General features: G+C 34.7%; 2 protein-coding genes across 6 annotated transcripts; one reads left to right on the top strand and one right to left on the bottom strand.

The window, feature by feature from the left end:
• Positions 1 to 2306: 2306 nt before the first annotated feature.
• LOC126701248 (uncharacterized) lies at positions 2307 to 9157 on the bottom strand. 3 transcript variants are annotated; one of them, XM_050399357.1, is made up of 4 exons: positions 8933 to 9157; positions 8061 to 8235; positions 3441 to 3558; positions 2307 to 2555 (listed from the first exon to the last, which is right to left on the bottom strand). In XM_050399357.1, exons 1-3 carry the CDS (start codon positions 9096 to 9098, stop codon positions 3465 to 3467), a joined length of 435 nt encoding a protein of 144 aa, XP_050255314.1. In that variant the 5' UTR covers positions 9099 to 9157; the 3' UTR covers positions 2307 to 2555; positions 3441 to 3464. The 3 variants fall into 3 exon arrangements, with proteins under 3 accessions (XP_050255314.1, XP_050255315.1, XP_050255313.1); XM_050399358.1 differs by having other exon boundaries at positions 2307 to 2623; XM_050399356.1 differs by lacking the exon at positions 2307 to 2555 and having other exon boundaries at positions 3222 to 3558; positions 8933 to 9156.
• A 212-nt stretch (positions 9158 to 9369) lies between these two features.
• LOC126701247 (uncharacterized protein ycf45) lies at positions 9370 to 18006 on the top strand. Of its 3 annotated transcripts, none has more exons than XM_050399354.1 (9): positions 9370 to 9745; positions 10515 to 10577; positions 11026 to 11103; positions 13083 to 13303; positions 14072 to 14144; positions 14321 to 14605; positions 15113 to 15256; positions 16804 to 16854; positions 17716 to 18006. In XM_050399354.1, exons 1-9 carry the CDS (start codon positions 9446 to 9448, stop codon positions 17746 to 17748), a joined length of 1248 nt encoding a protein of 415 aa, XP_050255311.1. In that variant the 5' UTR covers positions 9370 to 9445; the 3' UTR covers positions 17749 to 18006. The 3 variants fall into 3 exon arrangements, with proteins under 3 accessions (XP_050255311.1, XP_050255312.1, XP_050255310.1); XM_050399355.1 differs by lacking the exon at positions 17716 to 18006 and adding an exon at positions 17179 to 17709; XM_050399353.1 differs by having other exon boundaries at positions 9371 to 9745; positions 17732 to 18006.
• Positions 18007 to 20876: the final 2870 nt, after the last annotated feature.

Here is a 20876-nt window from a genome sequence, read left to right on the forward strand (position 1 = left end):
GCTTGGCTCAGGCAGATTTTATGGAGAGAGGGGTTGGGGATGGCATTGTCAAAAACTATCCTATTTTTTGTTCTGCCACAAAGAACACAAGGTGAGCAAGAAAAGTGTGCTCCACGGGTTGGCGGTCTTATGCCTTGCATTGCTTAAAACAGTTAGATTGTAGCCATTCCTCAAGATTTCTAGAAAAAGTGCAAACTAACCTGGGGGGACCTCAAGCTTCCTCCAGCAATCTCGGGCTAGTTCACAATCTCTGAGAAGGTGTAGTATTGTTTCTTCTTGGGATTTACATAGGGGGCAGATTCTGTCACACTTGATGCCCCTAGAAGCCAGGACATCTCTTACAGGGACCGTTGTGTAGACATAGCCATAAGAACGTAGTAATCTTTGGTAAAATGTCTAGCTTCCATATCCATGATCCCTTAAAGACCGGGCTTGGGCTTACTCCCTTGATAGATAAAATATAAGCTGAGTTAGTTGAGAACTCTCCGTCTTTTGTATGCTTCCACATAATGGTATCCTTCCTATGGCCATAGTTTTGGATTGGGATTGCTTTGATTTTATCCTTGATGATTTCAAGGAGATCAAAGGTTAATAGCTCCCAATTCCATCTATATTTCCCACGGATATCTTCCATAGTTAGCATATAATCTTCCTAACTCAGTGGACCTTCAATCATTTCCCTTAGAGATTCACTTTGTATCCAACTATCCAACCATACCCGGATACTTGAACCATTTCCAACTCCCTAACAAACTCCTTTAAGGAAAAAAGGGAAGCCCAATTTGACTACCTTCCAGTTAGGGGATGAAGGAAGCTTGTCCAGGTCCTTGGCTCTTGCTCTCGAGGTGGAGCAATATTTCTTTAAGAGTACTCTAGCCCACAGTGCTTCTTGGTCCTGGTACATTCTATAATTCAGTTTAGCAAGTAAAGCTATATTCTTGGCTTTAGCTACTTGTATCCCAAGTCCCCTTCTTCTTTGGGTTTCACAATTTTGTTCCAACCAACAAGGGGATCCCCATAGAAAGTCTCAATTTGTCGCATACATGTGTAGGGAGAGCCACCCCTTGCATCACATGGTTAGGAATGGCAAACATGAAGGATTTGATTAGGACAGCATGTCCTGCAAATGAAAGGAACTTCGCCTTCCAACCCGCAAGTTTATTCATACCCTTTCAGCAATGAAGTTGTGCTGCCTTGTACTTGCTCCTCTATGGTTTATAGGGAAGTCGAGGTATTTCCCATTGTTTCGGGTTACTTGGAGGCCCAACTTCTCACAAACTTCCTCTTTTACATCGTCACTCACATTAGCTGAGAAGTAAATGCGAGATTTTTCCATGCTGATTTTTTGGCCAAACTCGGAGCAAAACTTCTCTAGAACCTCTTCCATGGCATCACACGTTGAATTTTCAATTTTGTTAAACAGAATGATGTTGTCTGCAAAAAGAAGGTACGAGATGCCCAAGTTGCCTCGGGATGCTCTCAAGCACACATATTTTCAATACTGGAACTATGACTAATGTTGAGAATATAAAGCTGCAATTCCTATTATTTATTTTTCTTTATATGTGTCACCTTTAAAGTATCCTAACTTTTTTTATTATTTATTTATTATTTTTTTTTTTTAACAATTGAACCTAACATGGTAGTTGACATGATATGGTCCACATCTAGTTTTTGTTTCTCTCTTCTTTTTGTGGAGAAGGTAAGATTAGCGAAAAATTTTGGACTATATAACCTCAAGTATTTATGTCTTATTTAACTTGGATGGTGTAATTTTAATATTTTATGTAATAGTTAATATTTTATTTTGAAGTGAGTTTGATAATTTGTTCTTTTGTTTGTATTGAAAGGAAGATAAAGACAATAAGATTAAGTTTTTTTTTTTTTTTTTTTGATCTTTTAATTCTATATTATTTTTTCATGTGAAAAAAGTAGCGTCATATAAGGTCGACCTAGCCCTTGAAAGACCAGATTAGGGTCACAAATTTAGTACCCCATTTAGAATGACATGTTTTCTTACCCAATCCGATTGGCCCAAACCCAACTAGATTGAATTCGAAACCGATCAACCCGACCCAATTCGAAACCGATCAACCCAACCCAATTGCAAGGTTTGAGAAAGAGCATCTTTCATATTTTAAACCAATTTATTCAAGTGATAATCCTATGACTAAATGTCGCAAATCTATTCTCCTTTTACAAAATTGGCTTCACCAATCTCCCATGTGATATTTGCTCCGTGGATTGTTTCATGATTAACTTACTTGATCGAAGGCTGGGCTAATTACACGAGTCAAGATTGGAATGGATTGGTCCTGTAGAAAATTACCGTTTGTAGGACAAACTTCAATTATTGTAGTCCATCCTATATAGGATTCAAGATTCTAGTGCAACATTTTAATATTCCCAAAGGTCATTGCTATTAACAACTATAGAGTATAGAATACAATTTTAATCAATTCCTTACAAGATTCAAACTCTGAGAACACTTTTTTTCTTAGATAGTTACAATATGCTCCTTAACCTGCAGCTCGAATTCTCTTTCCTTCCTAAACCTGCAAGCAATTTGTGCATAAAAAGGTGCTAATTAAGTTTCAAGACTCTTGGCAACCTCTGAGAACACCTAAAAACATTAGGCTTTGATTAGCTCATGTTCACTATAACTCACTCATACTAACCCAAATAAGTTTCATCAACCATAAGGAAAATGATTTAAGATTAGTTACAACTATCCATGATTAAATATTCTTATACTTTAAATAAATGCACTATTATTACAAAAATCTATAACTAGAACATTAATTTAAATTAGCATAGTTTTAGAGTGAATGATAATGAATGGATCCAAGTAATCCAAATCTATATCTAAATCTTATTTTACATCTTAGACATCACCTCCATTTGGGTTTTAAGATTTTCCACGAAGTGCTCACCTTTTAAAAAGGACAAAGTTTGGGTCCAATCACCAATAATAAATTGATAGTTGTCCTTGTCATGTGCAATGTACATGTTGAGATTGATTAATGCACCTAACTCACTTAATTCAAACAATCAAGTGAGTTATGTCTATTGCACATGACAGGACATGTCACCTTTTTTTTATAGGTAAAAAAAAGATAACATGTGTCATCTTTCTATTCTTTCTATTAGGAGTGGGAGCCTGGGGCTCTAAATTGGAACCAAACCTTTTTTCATTTGGAAAACAAATTTCCAGTCACATCTATGGACAGAGATGAGTTTTTTTATAAGTACTGCTAGTGGAATCCACCAAAACAGACAATTGTCTCCAGAAAACCAGAAAGGGAAATAATTTTTAAAAATAACCCAGAACAGAATAGATACATGACCAAACATGCATGGAAATCAAAGATCTTTTTTATATTGGCCCAGGCAAATGCATGTATACAGAAACCAACAAGAGGGCAGCAACTAAGACGTACTAGATTAATTGATTTGATTATACATCATCTTTTCCACTTGTCAATCTCTCTCGAAGTTGCGCGGATAACCTTCTTGGTGTTAATAATAAGCTCATCAACTAGTGCACCAATCTCATCCCTGACAACACAGTCCAAATGAGAATTCCAAAATATAAAAAGAAGTTTAAAATAATAAAGATCAGCTAAAAATCTAATGCTGGTAAACAGAAGAATACTTTTTTTTTTTTTTTTTTCCAAAGTTTAGCTCCAAATCAGTTATGAGCTATTTCTTTCAATCTATTGCATGATGATGTATAAGACTATTTATGTCTATTATTTAAACAAGCCAAATGTTTTTTTTATTTTTTATTATTATTATTATTTTTTTCTGATAAGTAATAAATTTTATTGATATCAAAAAGGGGACACCCTAGTACACAAGGACTGTACAAGGGGTCAACAAAAATTACAAGAAAATCAAGAAAGGAAGAGAATGATTGGTTTCGCAAAGTAGCCAATCAATCTATTAAAGTTCTAAAGAAAAAAAGCTTAAGGTCTGGTATGGATCTCTCATTATCTTCAAAACACCTACTATTCCTTTTCTTCCAAAGACACCACAATAAGCAATGGGGAACAATAATGTGACTAACCAAGCCACATGTTTGATTAAAAAAATCATGTGACTACACGAATCTTCAATCGCCATGTAACATATAGTGGGCTGGAGGAAGACAGTTTGGGAAGATAACTCCAAACCAATTTAGAGCTAAACCTTTTTTCTTTTTCTTGGCATCACATTATGTGACTAATATTAAATTAGACAGTGCCACCCTTACCAGCATCCAAATTATATAAACTAAATAAATAAATATACACTGAGCTTTATTCCAAGTCAAATGCATGTTTATCAAAGAAACATATTCGTATTGAACAAAACATGGCAACTTTAGAGTATCATAAACACCTCTTATAACTACAAAATTTACATATCACAAAATCTATGGAGCTTATTCCACATTGGGCAAACCCAAGACAAGTATAAAGGCATGGTTCCTCAAAAAAAAAAAAAAAAAAAAAAAAAAAAAAAAAAAAAAAAAAAAAAGGTACAACAGCATGAATAATCTTGGAAATTTTTTGCCATATTTTGTATTCTTGTGAATTTTAACCATGCTTCAAGTTTATTAGTATTTTGTTTCAAGATGTTTGAGAGGGTTAATGTTGGTAAAAGGCTAAAATCTTGGGAAGCACTTAAGGGCAAAGGCTTCTAGAACCTAGGCACGATTCGCAAGCCTTGAAGTGTACATTCAAAAAATAATAATGTATTAAAGACAATATAACAATCAAGTGATCAATTAAAGGGTGAGCCAAGCACACAAAATATAAGCATGTATGATATTTGATAGCCATAATCAAAATGAAGACACAAAGTACATAGTTGTATCACAATATACCCAAAAGAGAAAAGGAAAAAAAACACTAAAATGTTAATTAATGATTTCTATGCCTAACAAAAGCAATGTAATGCGATCTTAAACGTATATGATTATCATTCTCATTAAGTGTAGAAACATTATCATTATAATTACATGATTTATAACCCTCATCATCTTACACATATACTTCATATTTTTTATGAGTAAGAAAATAAATCATTTGAGAAAACAGATGTCATTTCCAAAAATGACAAATCATGTAAGATGTCATTTTTTTCTCCTCAAAATGGGACACATGGGCTTCTTCAAGTTGTCTTTTTTTTCTTCTCCCCTGGACAGTATCATTGCCTTTTTTTTTCTTTTTTCTTTTTTCTAGGCAACATTGCCTCTTTTTTTTCTTTTTTCTTTTTTTTTTTCCTTTTGATTTTCTAGGCCTAGGGTAACTTTTTTTTTTTTTTTAAATAATAAATTTGGGTGATTGCTCTTTTTTGTTGTTATTTGTCACTTTTTTGTTTTAATTGGGCATCATTCTTTAACAAAGGTATATTTCAAACTCATTTTTTTCATCTCTCCACTTTTCAACTCCCAACCAAACAAAAATGATGAGAAAATAAAATCTTTTCTATCCTCCCACTTTTCCATCCTCCAACCATTTTCTATCCTCCCACTTTTCCACCCCTCCAACCAAACAGACCCTAAGGCAGAGGGTAGAGTGTTTGCTCTATTTTGGTTTTGCCTTATGGCTGTGGAAATTTTCTGGTGTTGGTTTGTATTGGTTTAGGGTCCTTCGTGCTTTTGTTGTAATATCATTTTGTGTAATATTCTTACTGATTCATAAAATTAAAAGGTGTTGAAGGTGCTGAAGTTGGATGGTTATGGCTGTGGAAGGCACATTATCAGATTCTCTAGAAACAAGAAAGCTAAAATTCTTTTAAAAAATGAATAAAATGAAAATTTAGACATTGTTTTTTTATAAGTAAAAGTTTAGATATTTTAAAATCAAATGTGAATTTATATTACCATCATTTTATCAAAACAATGAAATTTGTGATTCCTAGGATTTTAAATGATGGGACTTTAAATCCCTTCATCAGTTAATTTTTTTCTTTTTCTTTTAAGGTAAGAATAATTTTATTGAAAAGAGACTACTTCATGAAAAAAGACATAAAGCAGCCTAAAGAATTACAAATAGGAAAAAAAATATCAACATATGAATTGACTTTATGAAAGATTAATAGAATTACTATCTGTAAAACCCGAAGCAATAGACCGCTCATAAAGAGAACTAATAAAGGATGCTAGCAATTTAGTTGACGTGTACTCCACACCTTCATAAGTACATCAATATTTTTCCCTCCATAAAATCCACAAAAACATAAAGGAAAAAGATTCCAAACATTTGATGAAAAATTAGATCCTCCAAGTCCAATCCGCCACCCACATAATAAATCAAGAATTTTCTCAATACCCATTGGATCCCAAACATCCAAAATACAAAACTCTGCAATTCAGATGCCACACTGTAATTTATCAAAAGATGGTCCACAATCTCCCCACTACAAGGGTAGGGTCTATATAAGAGAAATTAAGGGTAGAGTCTATATGAGCATCCTTCTCCTTCTAAGGAGGAGGAGGAGGAGGAGGAGGAGGAGGAGCAGGAGCAGGAGATTCTTATTCTTCTTCTTCTTCTTCTTCTTCTTCTCTCTTTATAGTATTGTTCATACAGCCCCTAAAAACCATAAAAATCTCTCTTTCTTCTTCCTTACAACCCCAAATCAAGCCCTTTCTTATTAAAACCCTAGAACCCCCACATTCTTTTTCCTACCAAATACAAATAGACATCAGATAACTCATCTAACCACCTTTGATTTCCTATCTCAAGTTCAGAACCTCATAACCATTTCTTCAACAATTTTAAACCTTAGTTCCACAAATTTTCCTAACCCTAAACCCACCACAACCATGGGGAGACAAATTCCACCAATTTGTCATACATCATTGCCTCAAACTAGCTAGGGTGCACAATTGGTGGGAGGGTTCACAATGTATAGAGGACAGCTTCAATGTTACCAGATTGCAAAGCAAGATATTGGGAGCTACAACTGTGATCTCAGCTGTGTTAGATTTTTCTAATTTTATCTCTAGTACATCTTCCTCTTGAAGGGGGCTCATACACGTGGTCCGACAACCATACTTAGTGTATATTTTTCAAATTCCCTTTCTTCAATATAGTGCTTAGTGCTTGCCACTGAAGGTTTGAGTTAAAAAGGAGCTTTTTACTCCATTTGGTTGCTCAGAAAATGTGGAAGAGGAATGAAAAATGAGAATTTTAAGAAGGGGCCGCCGCTGCCCACTCCCGCGGGGGGGGGGGGGGGGGGGGTTGTTGAACTAAATATAGAACATATATAATCAAAATCTGATCAAATTATTATGATCTGCTTAAGTTTGTGTTATGTGTTTCAATTGGATGTATTTGGATTTTTTGTTCTTTGGAGTCGCTGGTGGTTGTAGGTATTTTGAAGGTGGAGTACAATTTTGTGGAGGCACTAGCCAGTCAGTGAGGAAAAAATTTATTATGTTTCCACACACAAATAGAAATACAATTTTTTTTTTTTTTTTTTTTTTTTTTTTTAACATTTGCAATCTAAGAAATAGCAAATCCAAGTTGTTTTATGCATTTTAGGGGCACAATCTAGATGGTGGTTAATGGAAGCAGAGCATTGAAAATGGATGAAAGTAGGGGAACTTAAGTGAAAAAATACTGGAACCATTGAAGGGCGTTACTTTTCAAGTTTTCTCTAAATATAGCGGGTAACAGCGTTTAAGTAGGAAGTTAAGGAGCTATTTCATGAAATTATCTTCAATTTGACAAATTTTTTAAGTGATGTTAGGAGTAAATTACTCAATTTCATTATTCAAAGGCATACTGTAAACTGAGTGATAGTTTAGGTATTAATTTACTATACCTAAATAATTGCATTAGATTATGCAAAATTCAAAGAATGACACACTATCTTCTATCAATTGCATTTATCGAGTCATCCAAAGATGATATTTCCTTCTCCCTCAGAGCAGAGTGCAAAGCATTTAAAACTACCTTCTTTTTTTTTTTTTCTTTTTTTAGTAAGAGCAAGCATAGGCATGTAAGTCAAAGATGGAAACAGAAAAACAGATAAATAAATAAATAATAAAAAGATAATGAACATACTGAGATGGAAAATTTATAGGACCACGGGAGAGATGTCCCACATTAGAGTATCTCTGATTCTCATCCAAAGCAATACCCTTTCCCACACCATAGCCAAACCCTAAACCAACCCCACATCCAGCACCAATTCCAATGCCAACATGCAAGCCAGGAATTCCAGGACCAAACCCTGCACCTGAGTAATGAGGAGACAAGAATAAGAAAGAAAGCATGACATCTCGCTCCCAGATTTTTATGAAGATATATGTGAATGTGAGTCCTCAGCATAGATCCCTCCATGATAAGAATTAAGATATTACATAAAGACTGAATAACACTTGTTGGATGACGTGTATCACTATCACATACAAATATCCTAACAAAAAGTAGGTGCTAAAAATGAAATTTTGAGTATCAGGTTTCTTATAGATATACACATATAGTATAACATAATTTAGCAATTTTAAAAAAAAAAAATGTAAAAATTCTGTTATTTCTCAATTACCTTTTTTTTCTTTAAATTTTATTTCTCAAAAATTGAAAGAAAGTAATTTGGTGTAGGCAAACACCTGGAGTTCCATTTCCTTACATCAGACTAAAATAAAAACCAATCAAGAGGATATATATATATATATATATATATAGTAATAAAAAACACACATATATATATAATTAAAATCTAATCGTCCTAAGCTAAGTTGACACGCACCTTTTTGTGTGTGTGTGTGTGTGTGTGTGTTGATTAGGGAAGGAATCCAGCATATGGAAATTTGGCATGAACATTGGTAAATAATAATATGAAGAAAAGAAATGCAGAAAGTGATGTTGTATGTTATGTGTTATTGTTAGATAATCATGAAATCTGGAGAGAGAGAGAGAGAGATGTAGCTTACCACCAAGAAGACCGATGCCAAGACCAAGACCGCAGCCAGCGCCGAGGCCGAAGGCAGGGCCTAGCTTACCCAGTTGCTTGGACCTCAACTGCGGAAGCTTCCACAACAAACCTTTATTTGCCTCCTCCTCATTATCACCTTCCTCTCTGCTTCTTTTCTTCTTCATCTTCCGAGATTACTTTCAATTTTCGAGGGTCTCAGGTTTTTCTGAAAATTTTTTTTTTTTTTTTTATTACAAATAAATACTAGCCATATAGAGTTTTTTTTTTGGTTTGCTAAAATGGCCCTCTAGAGTCTAGAGTTTAACACAAGCCCCCACAGATGAGATCCACGTTACATGAGACACCCGGTCCGGTAATCCTGGGTCAACTCTCGGACTCAACCAACCCCATCAGGCCCACTTATCATTTATAATAGAAATTAACAAGAGCCGAAAGCCCAATCCTGACTAAGCCTGATGAAGTTATCAGGCACAGACACAGACACAGAGAGAAAAACAAAGGCAGAATCAAAATGAGTTGGAGTTCAACTGTCAGTTCAAGTGCAATAATATTGTTGCCGGCCTCGGCCAAGGCTAGACCATCATTATCGTTGAACTTGAACTTGAACCCACTCATCATCGATATCAATATCATCATGAGTAGGAAAATGAAAATGAAGCGTAGGCGGAATTCAGTTGCAGTTTCTGGTCTTCAGTTGCAGCAATTGGGTGTTGTAGGTGTAGCACCAACACAATCTCACTCTCAATCACAATCTCAATCTCAATCTGATTCTTATATAGCGGTGCAAGACGATCTCGACGCTTTCTTGCGGGTAACTAAACTCAATTGACTTTCTTTCCCATGTCATCTTCTTCATATGTTAAGTTAATTATGTACACACACATCTTATCATCAACTCAATCACCATCTTCTTTCTTTTTTTCTTTTTTAAGGGAAGGAAATACTATTCTTTTTCTAATCAATTTAATTTGTTTCTCCATTCCGTTCCATTGCCCTTATCCCCCTGGGGATTCTAAACTCTTTTATTAACTGGTGACCATCTTTTATTTGTCGACTCTGTTTGTTTTAATGCCAAAATGAAAAAACATTGAACAAGTCTCTAAAATATAGTATTATTGTAGCAACTGCTTGCTGGGTGTAAATTTCAGGTGCAAAAGGGTTGGTTGGGAAGTGATTGGACTAGGTCAGAGAGAGAGAGAGAGAGAGAGAGAATTTGGTGCAAATTGCTTACTCTCGCTGTGAAGTAGGAATGGGAGCCTGTGAAGAGTTTTCTACAACTGGCTCTACATTGAAAATTCAGGGAACATATTAAGGCCCCTCATTCCACATTACTTAATTCTTTTCATGCAAGTCAGAAATTTCTTTTCTATTGACACTGTTCAGTTTAGCATTTAATGTCTTATTTGATGGTAAATATTCCATTTTGTATGTTTAATGCAGGAGTTAGATTGAATTATTGTCCGGTCTTTTTTATGATTTTTTATTTTTATTTTTTATTTTTTTTGGCTATTTCCTTACTACTTGGACTTGTGATTTGCTTTCTGAAATGAATCAATATCAATTTGTTATTGTCTCAACAGATTCTTCCATGTGATTTGCGTGACAATCTCCTCAATGAACCCAAGATAGCTCAACTTTTAGAGGTGACTATTCTTTTATCTCTGTGGAATTTCTTCTTCTTCTTCTTCTTCTTTCTTCTATATAGTTTTTATTTTTTATTTATTTATTTATTTATTTTTCTTGCAACTAGTGGGGATGAGGGTATTCAAATCTAGGTTTTTCCCAAAGAAAGATCCGGGCAATGCCACTAAGCCAGAAGGCTCTTGGCTTTTATATGGTTGCTACTTATGCTTTTATTTTTATTTTTAATAAGTAATTATCAAACAAGAGGAACTACCTCATGGACACAAGTTGTAGGTGTAGGTTTTTATGAAGAATTACAATCTAAAAGAGAGAATTGATTAAATCTATGATAGACTGAACTCAGTATGGCCGTAAACATGGGACCATTTCTTTACATAACATGATGCTTATGTAGGTTTACTTTACTTTATGAAATATAGTAATGCTTATGTACTGTAATGTCAGTAGGTTATATTGGATCTAGGCTGTTTTCCAGAAGCACGCTATCTTGGCGAATTTGGAAGGCATTATCTGAGGAACACTAAGGTAAATGCATGCATTAAGTGTTCAAGATTAGAAATTTTTTTTTTCTTATGATGTGTTTGTATGGCAGGATTTGGGCACACAAATTTGGATTTGGGTGATTAAAATTCAAATACCTTGTTTGGATAGTTTAAAAAGGGTCAAGGATTTGGATTTGACAACTCCATCAATGATATCAAACCTTAAAATTCTTGAATTTGAAATAACTTCTAAACCCATAGAATTTTAGAAGTCCATAAGACATACTTTAATATTTATAGATTTGGAAGTAAGGCATATCAAGTCCATAACTTTAAAATTCAAATCTAAATTCAAGTATCCAAATGCAACCTTAGGGAAATGTATAATTCTTCTTCCTTCTTGAAACGCATTTGTTTAGTTCTGTATTTCTTATAGTTGATTAATGGTTCCAGATTTGCAAGACTTATATGACCTAAAAAGTTTGGGTTAATTATTTGCAAACCCTTCCAACTTTGAGTCAGTTTTATTGATACCTTTAACTTTTTTATTAATTTTTATCACATCCCTCAGGCCTTTTGAAATACTCCGTTAAATCCTTCCGTCAATGTTGTAAATATGCTCTAATGGAAACTTAACATGGGATTATATGCATCCACATTTAAGTGCATATGTTACTAGGACTGTCCTTAGTTTTTTACCCCCATTTTTTTTTTCGTGAACACATTTGGAAGCCATTCATGCATTGTCTATGTGATGTAGGACAAAGGAAATGATCCGAATCAGATTTGGAATTTTTGACAGTTCGGATTTTGAAAAATTATGGTTAGGGTTTGGTTGGAAAAAAAAAGGCCTGAAAATAGGAAGAAACTTAGGGTTTCTAATGGTTGAAAGGAATAGTAGAATTTAGGGAAACAAAAGATAAATCTAAGTTATAGGTTGTCGTTCCAGAAATGTGAACAATACTTTGGCTGTTTGAGTTATTTAGGTTATTTGATGGATGTGTGGTTTTAAGTTGCTTGAAATTTAAGGATGAAGAAGTAAAAAAAATAAATAAATAAACTTCTTCTTGGCATCACGCATAGGATTTCCTCAGCATCAAACCTTGGAGATGGTAACCACACAAACCTCAGACAAAGTTTCATAGTTTAGATTGTATCCAAACAAAGTAAGCAACTATTTTGGGAGTTTTCTATGCCATATACTTCTCCAAGGGACTGAAATCTCATTAGGCCCTCTCAAAGCCTCATAAGAAGAATGAATATCAAACTTTCTACATTGTGTAAGTTTCAAACCAAGCTATCCTCCCATCATCTGTAGGGGTTATTTGATACCAAGATCGATTGTTCCCCTCTTCAGTAGAAACCAAGTAAGAATTGATAGATGCAACTTACCTTCAGCAATCAAAAACAGATCTGTATACAAATCTCTTAAAGCAACAGCCCCACACAAACTTACTTTTCCCCCCTCCCTAAAATTTTTGGAGTAGAGTTTTGTTGTTGTTGTTGTTTTCGGATTAGAATTATTGATCATACTTCTTTAGGTAGAGACTTTGATCTATCAAATCCTTTCGTCCTTTTGATTTGTAAAAAAATTCTGCTTAAGGATTGGAAATTCTGTCAATGAAGGTGGAGCATGAAGCGGTGGAGCTGCAAGTGTGATGGCAAATATAATGGTTTTTGGTTATGACTTGAACAAATTTATTTAAAAAATATTCCCTTTTTCAGTGTCATTTAAATTTGTATTTGATATGTAGAAACTGTCAAAAGTGCCACTTGACATTTCAGATAGAACTTGTTATCATGAATACATCATAAGGGCTGTACTAAGAGATTTACAAAAGCACAAGAGGGGTAATTAAAAAAAAACACTAGTGGTTTGGTTGAATATATTCTGATTTGGAGGGTGATGGTGAATTTTTTCCTTCTTTTCTATTTAAAAATTAAAAGACAGAATAACTTATTAAAGTCGATGAAAAGAATTTAGGTGAGATTTACTGAGCTACTCAATATGTTATTAACTAGGTGTCAATGAAAGAGTTGGACCATGCTCAAAATGCTGTTGGAGAGTTTGGAGGGGATAATAGAGCTGGCATCGAAGGTACCTTGCATAGGATATCTGCAATCAGGAGTACGAAAGGGATGATAGTTGGTTTGACTTGCAGAGTTGGTAGGGCAGTCAGTGGACATGTTGACATGATTTATGGCCTGCTTCAGTATGGGAAGAGCATTTTATTTGTTGGAAAGTATGTATGCTAAATGAGACTAAAATAAATTATAAGGCCAATCCTTTCTGGTTACTTATTATGATACAGCCTTAAGATTAGGACATTGGGATTTAGGGCATTCTATATAAATGAAATCACTCCATGTCCTAATGCCACGCTGAAATGAGATTTGTTTATTTTTAATGGATGAAAGCTGAATAAAATAAATGATTTATTATGCATCATGTTCATCATTTTTTGGATTTTCAAAAAAGACTTTATGTATATCTCTTAGGCTAAAATACATTGTTTGTCCCAATACTTTAGCTCATGAGTGACAAAAATGTCCCTGAAATTTAAATGATTGCTTTTAGTCCATATCAAAATTAAAGTGATCAATTTTAGTCCCTAAACAAAGTGATTGATTTTAGTCCCTATCTTAAAGTGGTCACTTTTAGTACATAATGTGTCTAATAAATTGATAACATATCAATTTTTAGTTTGACCACATAGTCTAAGGGACTAACAATGATCACTTTAAACTTCAGAACTAAAATTGCCCATGGGCTAAACTTTGGCAACCATGTAGTGTACTTAATGCTATCTTTTTTTGTCAATGCCTTCTGGCTTCAATTATTGTCAATGTAGGAATTGTAATTTGATAAAACACTTGAATGAACTGTGTTAAATTTAGTAAAAGTAGTCACCCATTCTCATGACTCACTCCCTAAACAGAATATTTAAGATTCACCTTAACTAATATGTTTTGATTTTGTGATTTTTTTTTTTTTTTTCAAATTCTTAAAGGCCTGGAGTTGGCAAGACTACTGTTATGCGAGAGATCGCCCGTGTCTTGGCTGATGAATTTCACAAAAGAGTGGTGCGTTCAGTTGCAGTGGGGCATCTCTCCCCCTCTGTCTCTCTCTTTCTCTCTCTCTCTCTCTCTCTCTCTCTCTCTCTCTACACACACACACACACACACATCACATATACAAACATTCTGATAATTTTAAGCTGAACCTCATTAGAATTTCAAAGTGAACTTAATTGGAGTAGGTGATTGTTGATACAAGCAATGAAATAGGAGGTGATGGGAATATTCCACATTCAGCAATAGGAGGTGCACGAAGAATGCAGGTACCAGATTCATCCATGCAACATGCAGTCATGATTGAGGCTGTAGAGAATCACATGCCTGAGGTAATCATGGTTGATGAGATTGGCACTGAAGCTGAAGCTCATGCATGTCGCTCAATTGCTGAGAGAGGCGTCATGCTTATTGGCACTGCTCATGGACAGCGGCTTGAGGATATAATAAAGAATCCTATTCTCTCTGACCTGGTTTGTGGATCAAAGTTTTGTTTAGTTCCCTCTACACCAACTTATATTCTGAATGCATGCATCAGTTTCTATTCTTAATAATTTGAAGAAATACTTTATCACTAATATTCAACACATTCCTGAAAGGCTGCCAACGTAGAAAGTAAATTTTCTAAATCTCATCTTGCTTTTTCTCCCACATATTGACATTAGTAACAATAGTGACAAATAGTTATAATTTTGTGAACGAGTTTGATAATGACCTTGTTTCATGTGTTTTTAATGTTCCCTTATGGGACTTTGTCTGCAATTGAGCCCTTAGAAGGGACCGAAAAAATTAAATTTTGGCATTCAAGCAGATCCCCTTAATAATTATAAGTCAAAATTTATTTTAAGTATATAAAAGTTTGGAAATATTAAAAAAAAAAAAAAAAGAAAAAAAAAAAGGATTTGTTTATGAATGAGTTTGCAACTTCAGTACATGAATGTTGGATCAATTTTCCATGTTTGTTGCCTTTGCTTTTTTAGGTTGGGGGAGTAGAGACTGTTACTTTAGGTGATGGTGAAGCCCGAGCTAGAAATACTCAGAAAACTGTTCTAGAAAGGCAAGCTCCTCCAACGTTTCATTTTTTGATTGAGATGAGAGAGAGGCACTATTGGGTTACACACCAGGTATGTTGATTGACATTTATCACGAAGTATTTTTGTTTTTGTAAATGCAACGGATAACTCTATACCCCCTCTTACCATGACTTCCTAACAGAATATTCCTTTTTAAAAAAGATTCGTACTCATTTACAAAGGGGGAATGTTATTTCATCTTTAGTTTCAAAGTGATTATAATTTGTCTTTTAAAATTCCAATTTTATTAATTTTATCCTTGAAAGTTTGCAATCAGTGTCAGTGTATAAAATGAACAGGTAAAAGGAGAAAAAATTTAAATATATATATATATATATATATAATATATAAAGGAAAAAGGAAACAAAATCCACTTAGCGCAACCACAATTTGTAGGAAACAACTTTTATTATTGGTACTCTATTTTAGATATATGTGCTTTTGTTTTATTAACAATTCCAACTTAGTAGATCTAATTCAGAGGTTGATTCAATTGGTGAAAGTAACCTCTAGACTCTTTTATTGCATTCTCTTCAACTTTTACGATTGTGAAAAAATGGATTGGACAGAAATTGGACACGCATTATGAATTGCAAAAATGAAGATACTCTTAAGATGTCATGAAGTTTGCACTTATCAAAAAATGAAAAAAAAAAAGATGTCATGAAGTTTGCATATTTTTTACCTATCGGGAAATGTTTGCTCCTCTTTAATCAATGATACGAGCTTAGCGGAGTGCCTACTCTAATTTTTGTTCTTCACAAGATTATTTTTCCTTTTCCATCTTTCACTTCTTTTATTTATTTATTTATTCTTGGATAGTTCATTTTGTTGAGGCACTATAAATTAGGATATAACATGGTTTGTACTCTTGAACGGCTGATACATTCCTAAATGGAACTTGTGATGGTTACGATATCATATCTTTTAAGTGCAAAATGGAATGAAATATATTGTTTATAATAAATATGAACTCTTTTCTCAAGAGAAAGAGAAACAATCATTATTAGTCAATAAATTGAAAAATAAATAGTCAAATGAATGTATATATATATATATATCTAGTGTTTATTGAGAGTATTGTCAAAGAACGATTTGGAATCCTTGGATGATGCTAAAGAAGGTGATCAATGTGTTATCTAGATGGAAGAGTTGCTTTGGAAAGTACAGGAGTTTTACTCAAAATGTTGGTCCCTGTTTGCTTAATGTGGGCAATTTGGTGGGAAAGAAGTAATTGTACATTTAATGGTTTGGAGCTATTAAGCTGAAATCAATGTTTTTGAGGTCATTCTTGAGTGGTTTGATGATCTTGGCCTTATTCTTTATTCCTTTTTTTTCTTTTTCTTTTTTTTTATAGATTTTATGATCCTTTTCCATCATTTTCATTAGCCTTCCCCATCATTTTAATAGAATTTTTATTATTTATCCTGGAAAGAAAAGGTGGGGAGGGAAGGAGGGAGGAGCTTTACCTTTTTTATTAAATAGTGAAGATGATGATAATCTAAGATGAATTAGATGCATAAATAGTTTGTACTACTTAGTTGTATATTTATTATCATCATTAACTTATCTTAAATCACTTCTCTTGCACCCTGCAGATACAGAAGAGTGTGGATATATTGCTTCGTGGGCAAACCCCACAGGTTGAGGTAATTCTCAAAGATATATGCATAAGTTGGAATTTAGTTGATTTGATGGGAAGCATTTCATCTGCAAGTAGAAATGTGCTCTTTTATTTTAGTTCTTGATTGCTTCTATCAAAAAGAAAGGTTTTGATCTCAACCTTTATCATCCTTTTCTGACTTATGAATAACTCTCTCTCTTTCTCTACAAGTTTCATTGTTGTTTTTCCTTTCTCCCATTAATTTGAGATAGATATACAACTAAATCAGTGCAGTTCTTTTCAATAGAATTCATCTTTTGAAAATGACTTTCAAATATTTAAGACTAAGAGTTTCCTTCTTTGACCCCAGGATTGTTAATTAATTCCATAAGAATTCTCACATGATTCTAAACCAAAAACATGTCACCACCCGAGCCAAATGCATTATCAACAGATGAGAGGGAATCAGCCCCATTGCTTTCTAATATTTTCGTGGAGTTCTGTACATTTTAATTTTGGGCAGTATAATGCTCATGTACTTGTGCTATTATTGTCTGTATTTGTTTTTAATAATGCAATTCTTTATATATTAAAATAAAAAATGCCCTAGAAAGGGCATAGTAAATTAGTATTGGCCAAATGTCTGTTATAAATCACAAATATTTGTTTTTTTTTTTTTTTTCCTCATCCTTTAATGTTTATTATTATTATTAGAATATTTATTATTATTTTTTGGAATATATTTTGAGTAAGTTACATATCTGAAATTTTATTGCTTGGAAAGAAAGCCCTTAAAGAACTTTTATTGTGGTCTTGTACTCTTTCTCGTGGGCCAAATTTTTCTTCGACACTGTATTATTGTTGTACTGTTGCTTTTAAGCTGTGCTGTGACTGGTAACTACTATAGAATTTTGTTTTTGCAGGTCAGGAAAAGGAATGAAAAATTCAAGGTTGTAATAGAAAAATCAAAGGCGTATGATAAATGTGACCCTTAGGTTTTTTTTTTTTTTTTTTCCTTTTTCCTTTATGTTTGACATTTTTATAATATTTGGCCATATATTCTTTTTCATGAAAATTGACGCACATGTTTTCATTTTCACAGCATTGCTGTAAATAAGTCTGTAATAGTTGAAAGCCACTAAAAACTTGTGACATTATTTGGTCTCCTTTCAAAAAAAATTTCTCTCTTCCCCACTTACTTATTGTAATTGATTCAATTATCTCTATATATATGTGTGTGTGTGTGTTATTTTAAGTTATGCAAACACCTAATGGGTATTGAACCCACAATCTCACCTCTAACCAAATCTTAAAGGAAGGTGTCAATTGAACTAGAGCTCATCACAAATAAAATAATAATAATAATAATAATAATAATAATAAATTTAAAAAAAAAATCACCAAAAAACAATTAAAATTCATTTTTAAATTTGATTGTATATATTATTTCACAAGGTATTAAATTTGATGAATTTCTTTTTAAATATGTTAACATGAATTTGGTGGCCAATCCCTTTCATCAGTTCCTATGATTCTGCATTGTGTAAATATTGTCCATTTTAGGGCTCAGATGCCTCAGAGTTTTGTTTTTCCTCCAAAGCAAACAGTAGTGAGGAAATGGCTTTCACACATTAAAAGAGAGTTCACTCCTTATTAGTACATCTCCATGTGTTTTTCTATGTGACGTGAGATTCCATGGATTACATGGCTCCCTTTTAGATCTCTACAATCCACCCCCTTACATGGATACACATCCTTCCATGTGAGGCCCACACTTCCAGCTAGAGTATGGTTCTGATACCATCTATTAAATGGATTACATGTGCTTAATTCCTAAATAACTCATCTTTATCTCAACTAACTTACTAACTAACTAAAGGAAATATAACATCTATTAGGAGATTAAAAGGCATATGGTATAATTTGGGGTTCCAAACATTTCCATACCCTTCAAAACACCTTGCCAACAAGGTGTTGTTGAGAGATGACTCTTCATGAGGGGAAACTTGCCACTTACCTAATATGCCAAAGCATCTTGACCATCGATCATACGAATAGTTCCAAAGCAATTAATCAAAGCCCGTAACTTGAGAATTGGCAATGTCTTATAGTTCAAAAGCCATGTCTTTTGTCCTTTCAAGGTCTCTTCCACAGCTTCAAACACTCAGTTAATTTGTTGGACTCCAACTATATTGGCCCTTTCAATAACAACAACTTCATCATACTCATAATTAGTAGATTGTAGAGAGGCACATTGTATATTCTTCTTTTTCTTTGCCTCAAGATTTCGTAGCTCTTCTTTAGTCATTGCCTTAAAATCCTCTTTAAGTTTTGGTCCATTTGGTGCAACATGACATGGCACGACGTAAGCTGGGTATACAATTGTCAAAAGAGGGAAAAGACTAAATACTACACTAAGTGTAGAGCTCCTTCCATTAAGTTAATCTCCTGCCTACCTGACTCAAGCAGAGGTATGGACGAGGACTTCCTTATCGTCTCGGGAGATTGGCATGACAGATTGCACTGTCCTACTCGAGAAAGGGAATTAGGTAGGGTTCCTAAGGACTATAGGCACATATAGGATCTTGCCTAGCTCTTACAAGTTTAAACTTTTTTTTTTCTTTATAACTCCTATTGTTTTCATTGGTAGACGAACACCACACTACTCTATCCAAGCATTTGGTGAACTTTGTTGACTTAAACCGGATCCTTAAGTTAGAAATTTTTCTGCACAAAGACGGTCAACTTCGAGCCACGCACATCATCCTCGAATACAAGCCTTTTACCAAATTCTTTCAAAACTCGAAGAACATCATTAAAGCCAAAGATGCTCGGTTGGCTTTAATAGACGTAGTTGTCCCAAGCTTCCTATTACCTGAACCTCCTCTAGCGGGAACTCCGGATGCTTAACTACTAGCCCTCCTTGTAGCCAGGCTTCGTACTCACAAGAACCTCCCATTCCCTCGGATGATGAAGCTAAGGAGCCCACACCAAAACCTGTCCAACAAGTAGTAACGAACAAAGACTTTGAGGTCTTTTACCGGCAAGAGGACCCCGAAGACACTTCTAGCACCTCACAACGCCCGCTACGTCTCGCCCAAGTCAATTCTAGCCAAAAGAGGACTAATATTCCTGAAGGAATGGGTTTTGAAGAGAAGAACCTGGACCTTCTTGCCTTGCTTACGGCCCAAGTGGGGGCTCTACTCCAGCTATTACGGTGGTACCCCGACCACCTACTCCTGTCCCAACGCATGCATCTTCTGCTGATGCCACTAACAAAAGAGAAAAAGGGCTCAATGAGGCAAAGGCACTAAAGGTGCCGAGGAAGGAGAAGTCACCCATTCCTTGCACTAGCCCCCAGTCAAAGAGGCCCAAACAACTAGGGACCAATAGAAGAAAAGTATCTCTTTTGGGACCTCAAAAGAAACTGAGGGAGACTGGTCACCCAAGCCTTCCATCTAGAGACCTTTGTTCACACTGAGCTCTGGCAGTCCTATGTTGGACGATGCCAACCTGAGGGACCACTAGAAAGGTAGCTAAGGCCTAGTGGCAGAATGCTTAGAGAAGGCTCTTTGCTTGCCTGAGGATATGCAAAAGCTCAGGTCCTTCAGAAAGCGTGAAGTATTCCTTGCCCTAAAACATGACCTAGCAAAGGTATATGCTTATTCTCCTTAGCTTATAAAGTTAAACCACACATGCACTAACTAATACCAATCTTGCAGTCTATTCAAGCTGCCTTCATGGCCGAGGAGTGGGTGACACGTTAGACCAGGCCAGACAAACTAAGGGTAAGCCCGCAGCAGCTAAGAAGGCCCATGCGAAGATGGACAAGAAGTTCAAGGAGACTCTTGCCCAACTGACCGAGGCCGAGAAGGCCTAGAAGAACATCGCAGCTGCCCTGAATAACTATGAAAAACAAGCTACAAAGTGCCTAAAGGCCTAGAGAAAGGCTGAGAACAAGCTAGCCTTAACCGTGGTAGAGCTTTAATAGTTGCAAAAAAAGCTAGAGGCCAAGGATGTTGAAAAGGCCAAGGCCAAGTAGGCAGCCTACAATGTAGGCATGGCTAA

The sequence above is a fragment of the Quercus robur genome, chromosome 9 (genome assembly GCF_932294415.1).
Source record: "Quercus robur chromosome 9, dhQueRobu3.1, whole genome shotgun sequence".
In the NCBI taxonomy this organism is placed as follows: domain Eukaryota; kingdom Viridiplantae; phylum Streptophyta; class Magnoliopsida; order Fagales; family Fagaceae; genus Quercus; species Quercus robur.

Coding starts and splice junctions, on each gene's coding strand:
- LOC126701248 (XM_050399357.1), bottom strand. CDS start 9,098: ATGAAGAAGAAAAGAAGCAGAGAGGAAGGTGATAATGAGGAGGAGGCA. Junction 8,236..8,932: donor TGGCATCGGTCTTCTTGGTG/GTAAGCTACATC, acceptor CTCATTACTCAG/GTGCAGGGTTTGGTCCTGGA. Junction 3,559..8,060: donor CCTATAAATTTTCCATCTCA/GTATGTTCATTA, acceptor CTGTGTTGTCAG/GGATGAGATTGGTGCACTAG.
- LOC126701247 (XM_050399353.1), top strand. CDS start 9,446: ATGAGTTGGAGTTCAACTGTCAGTTCAAGTGCAATAATATTGTTGCCG. Junction 9,746..10,514: donor ATCTCGACGCTTTCTTGCGG/GTAACTAAACTC, acceptor TTGTCTCAACAG/ATTCTTCCATGTGATTTGCG. Junction 14,606..15,112: donor ATCCTATTCTCTCTGACCTG/GTTTGTGGATCA, acceptor TTGCTTTTTTAG/GTTGGGGGAGTAGAGACTGT.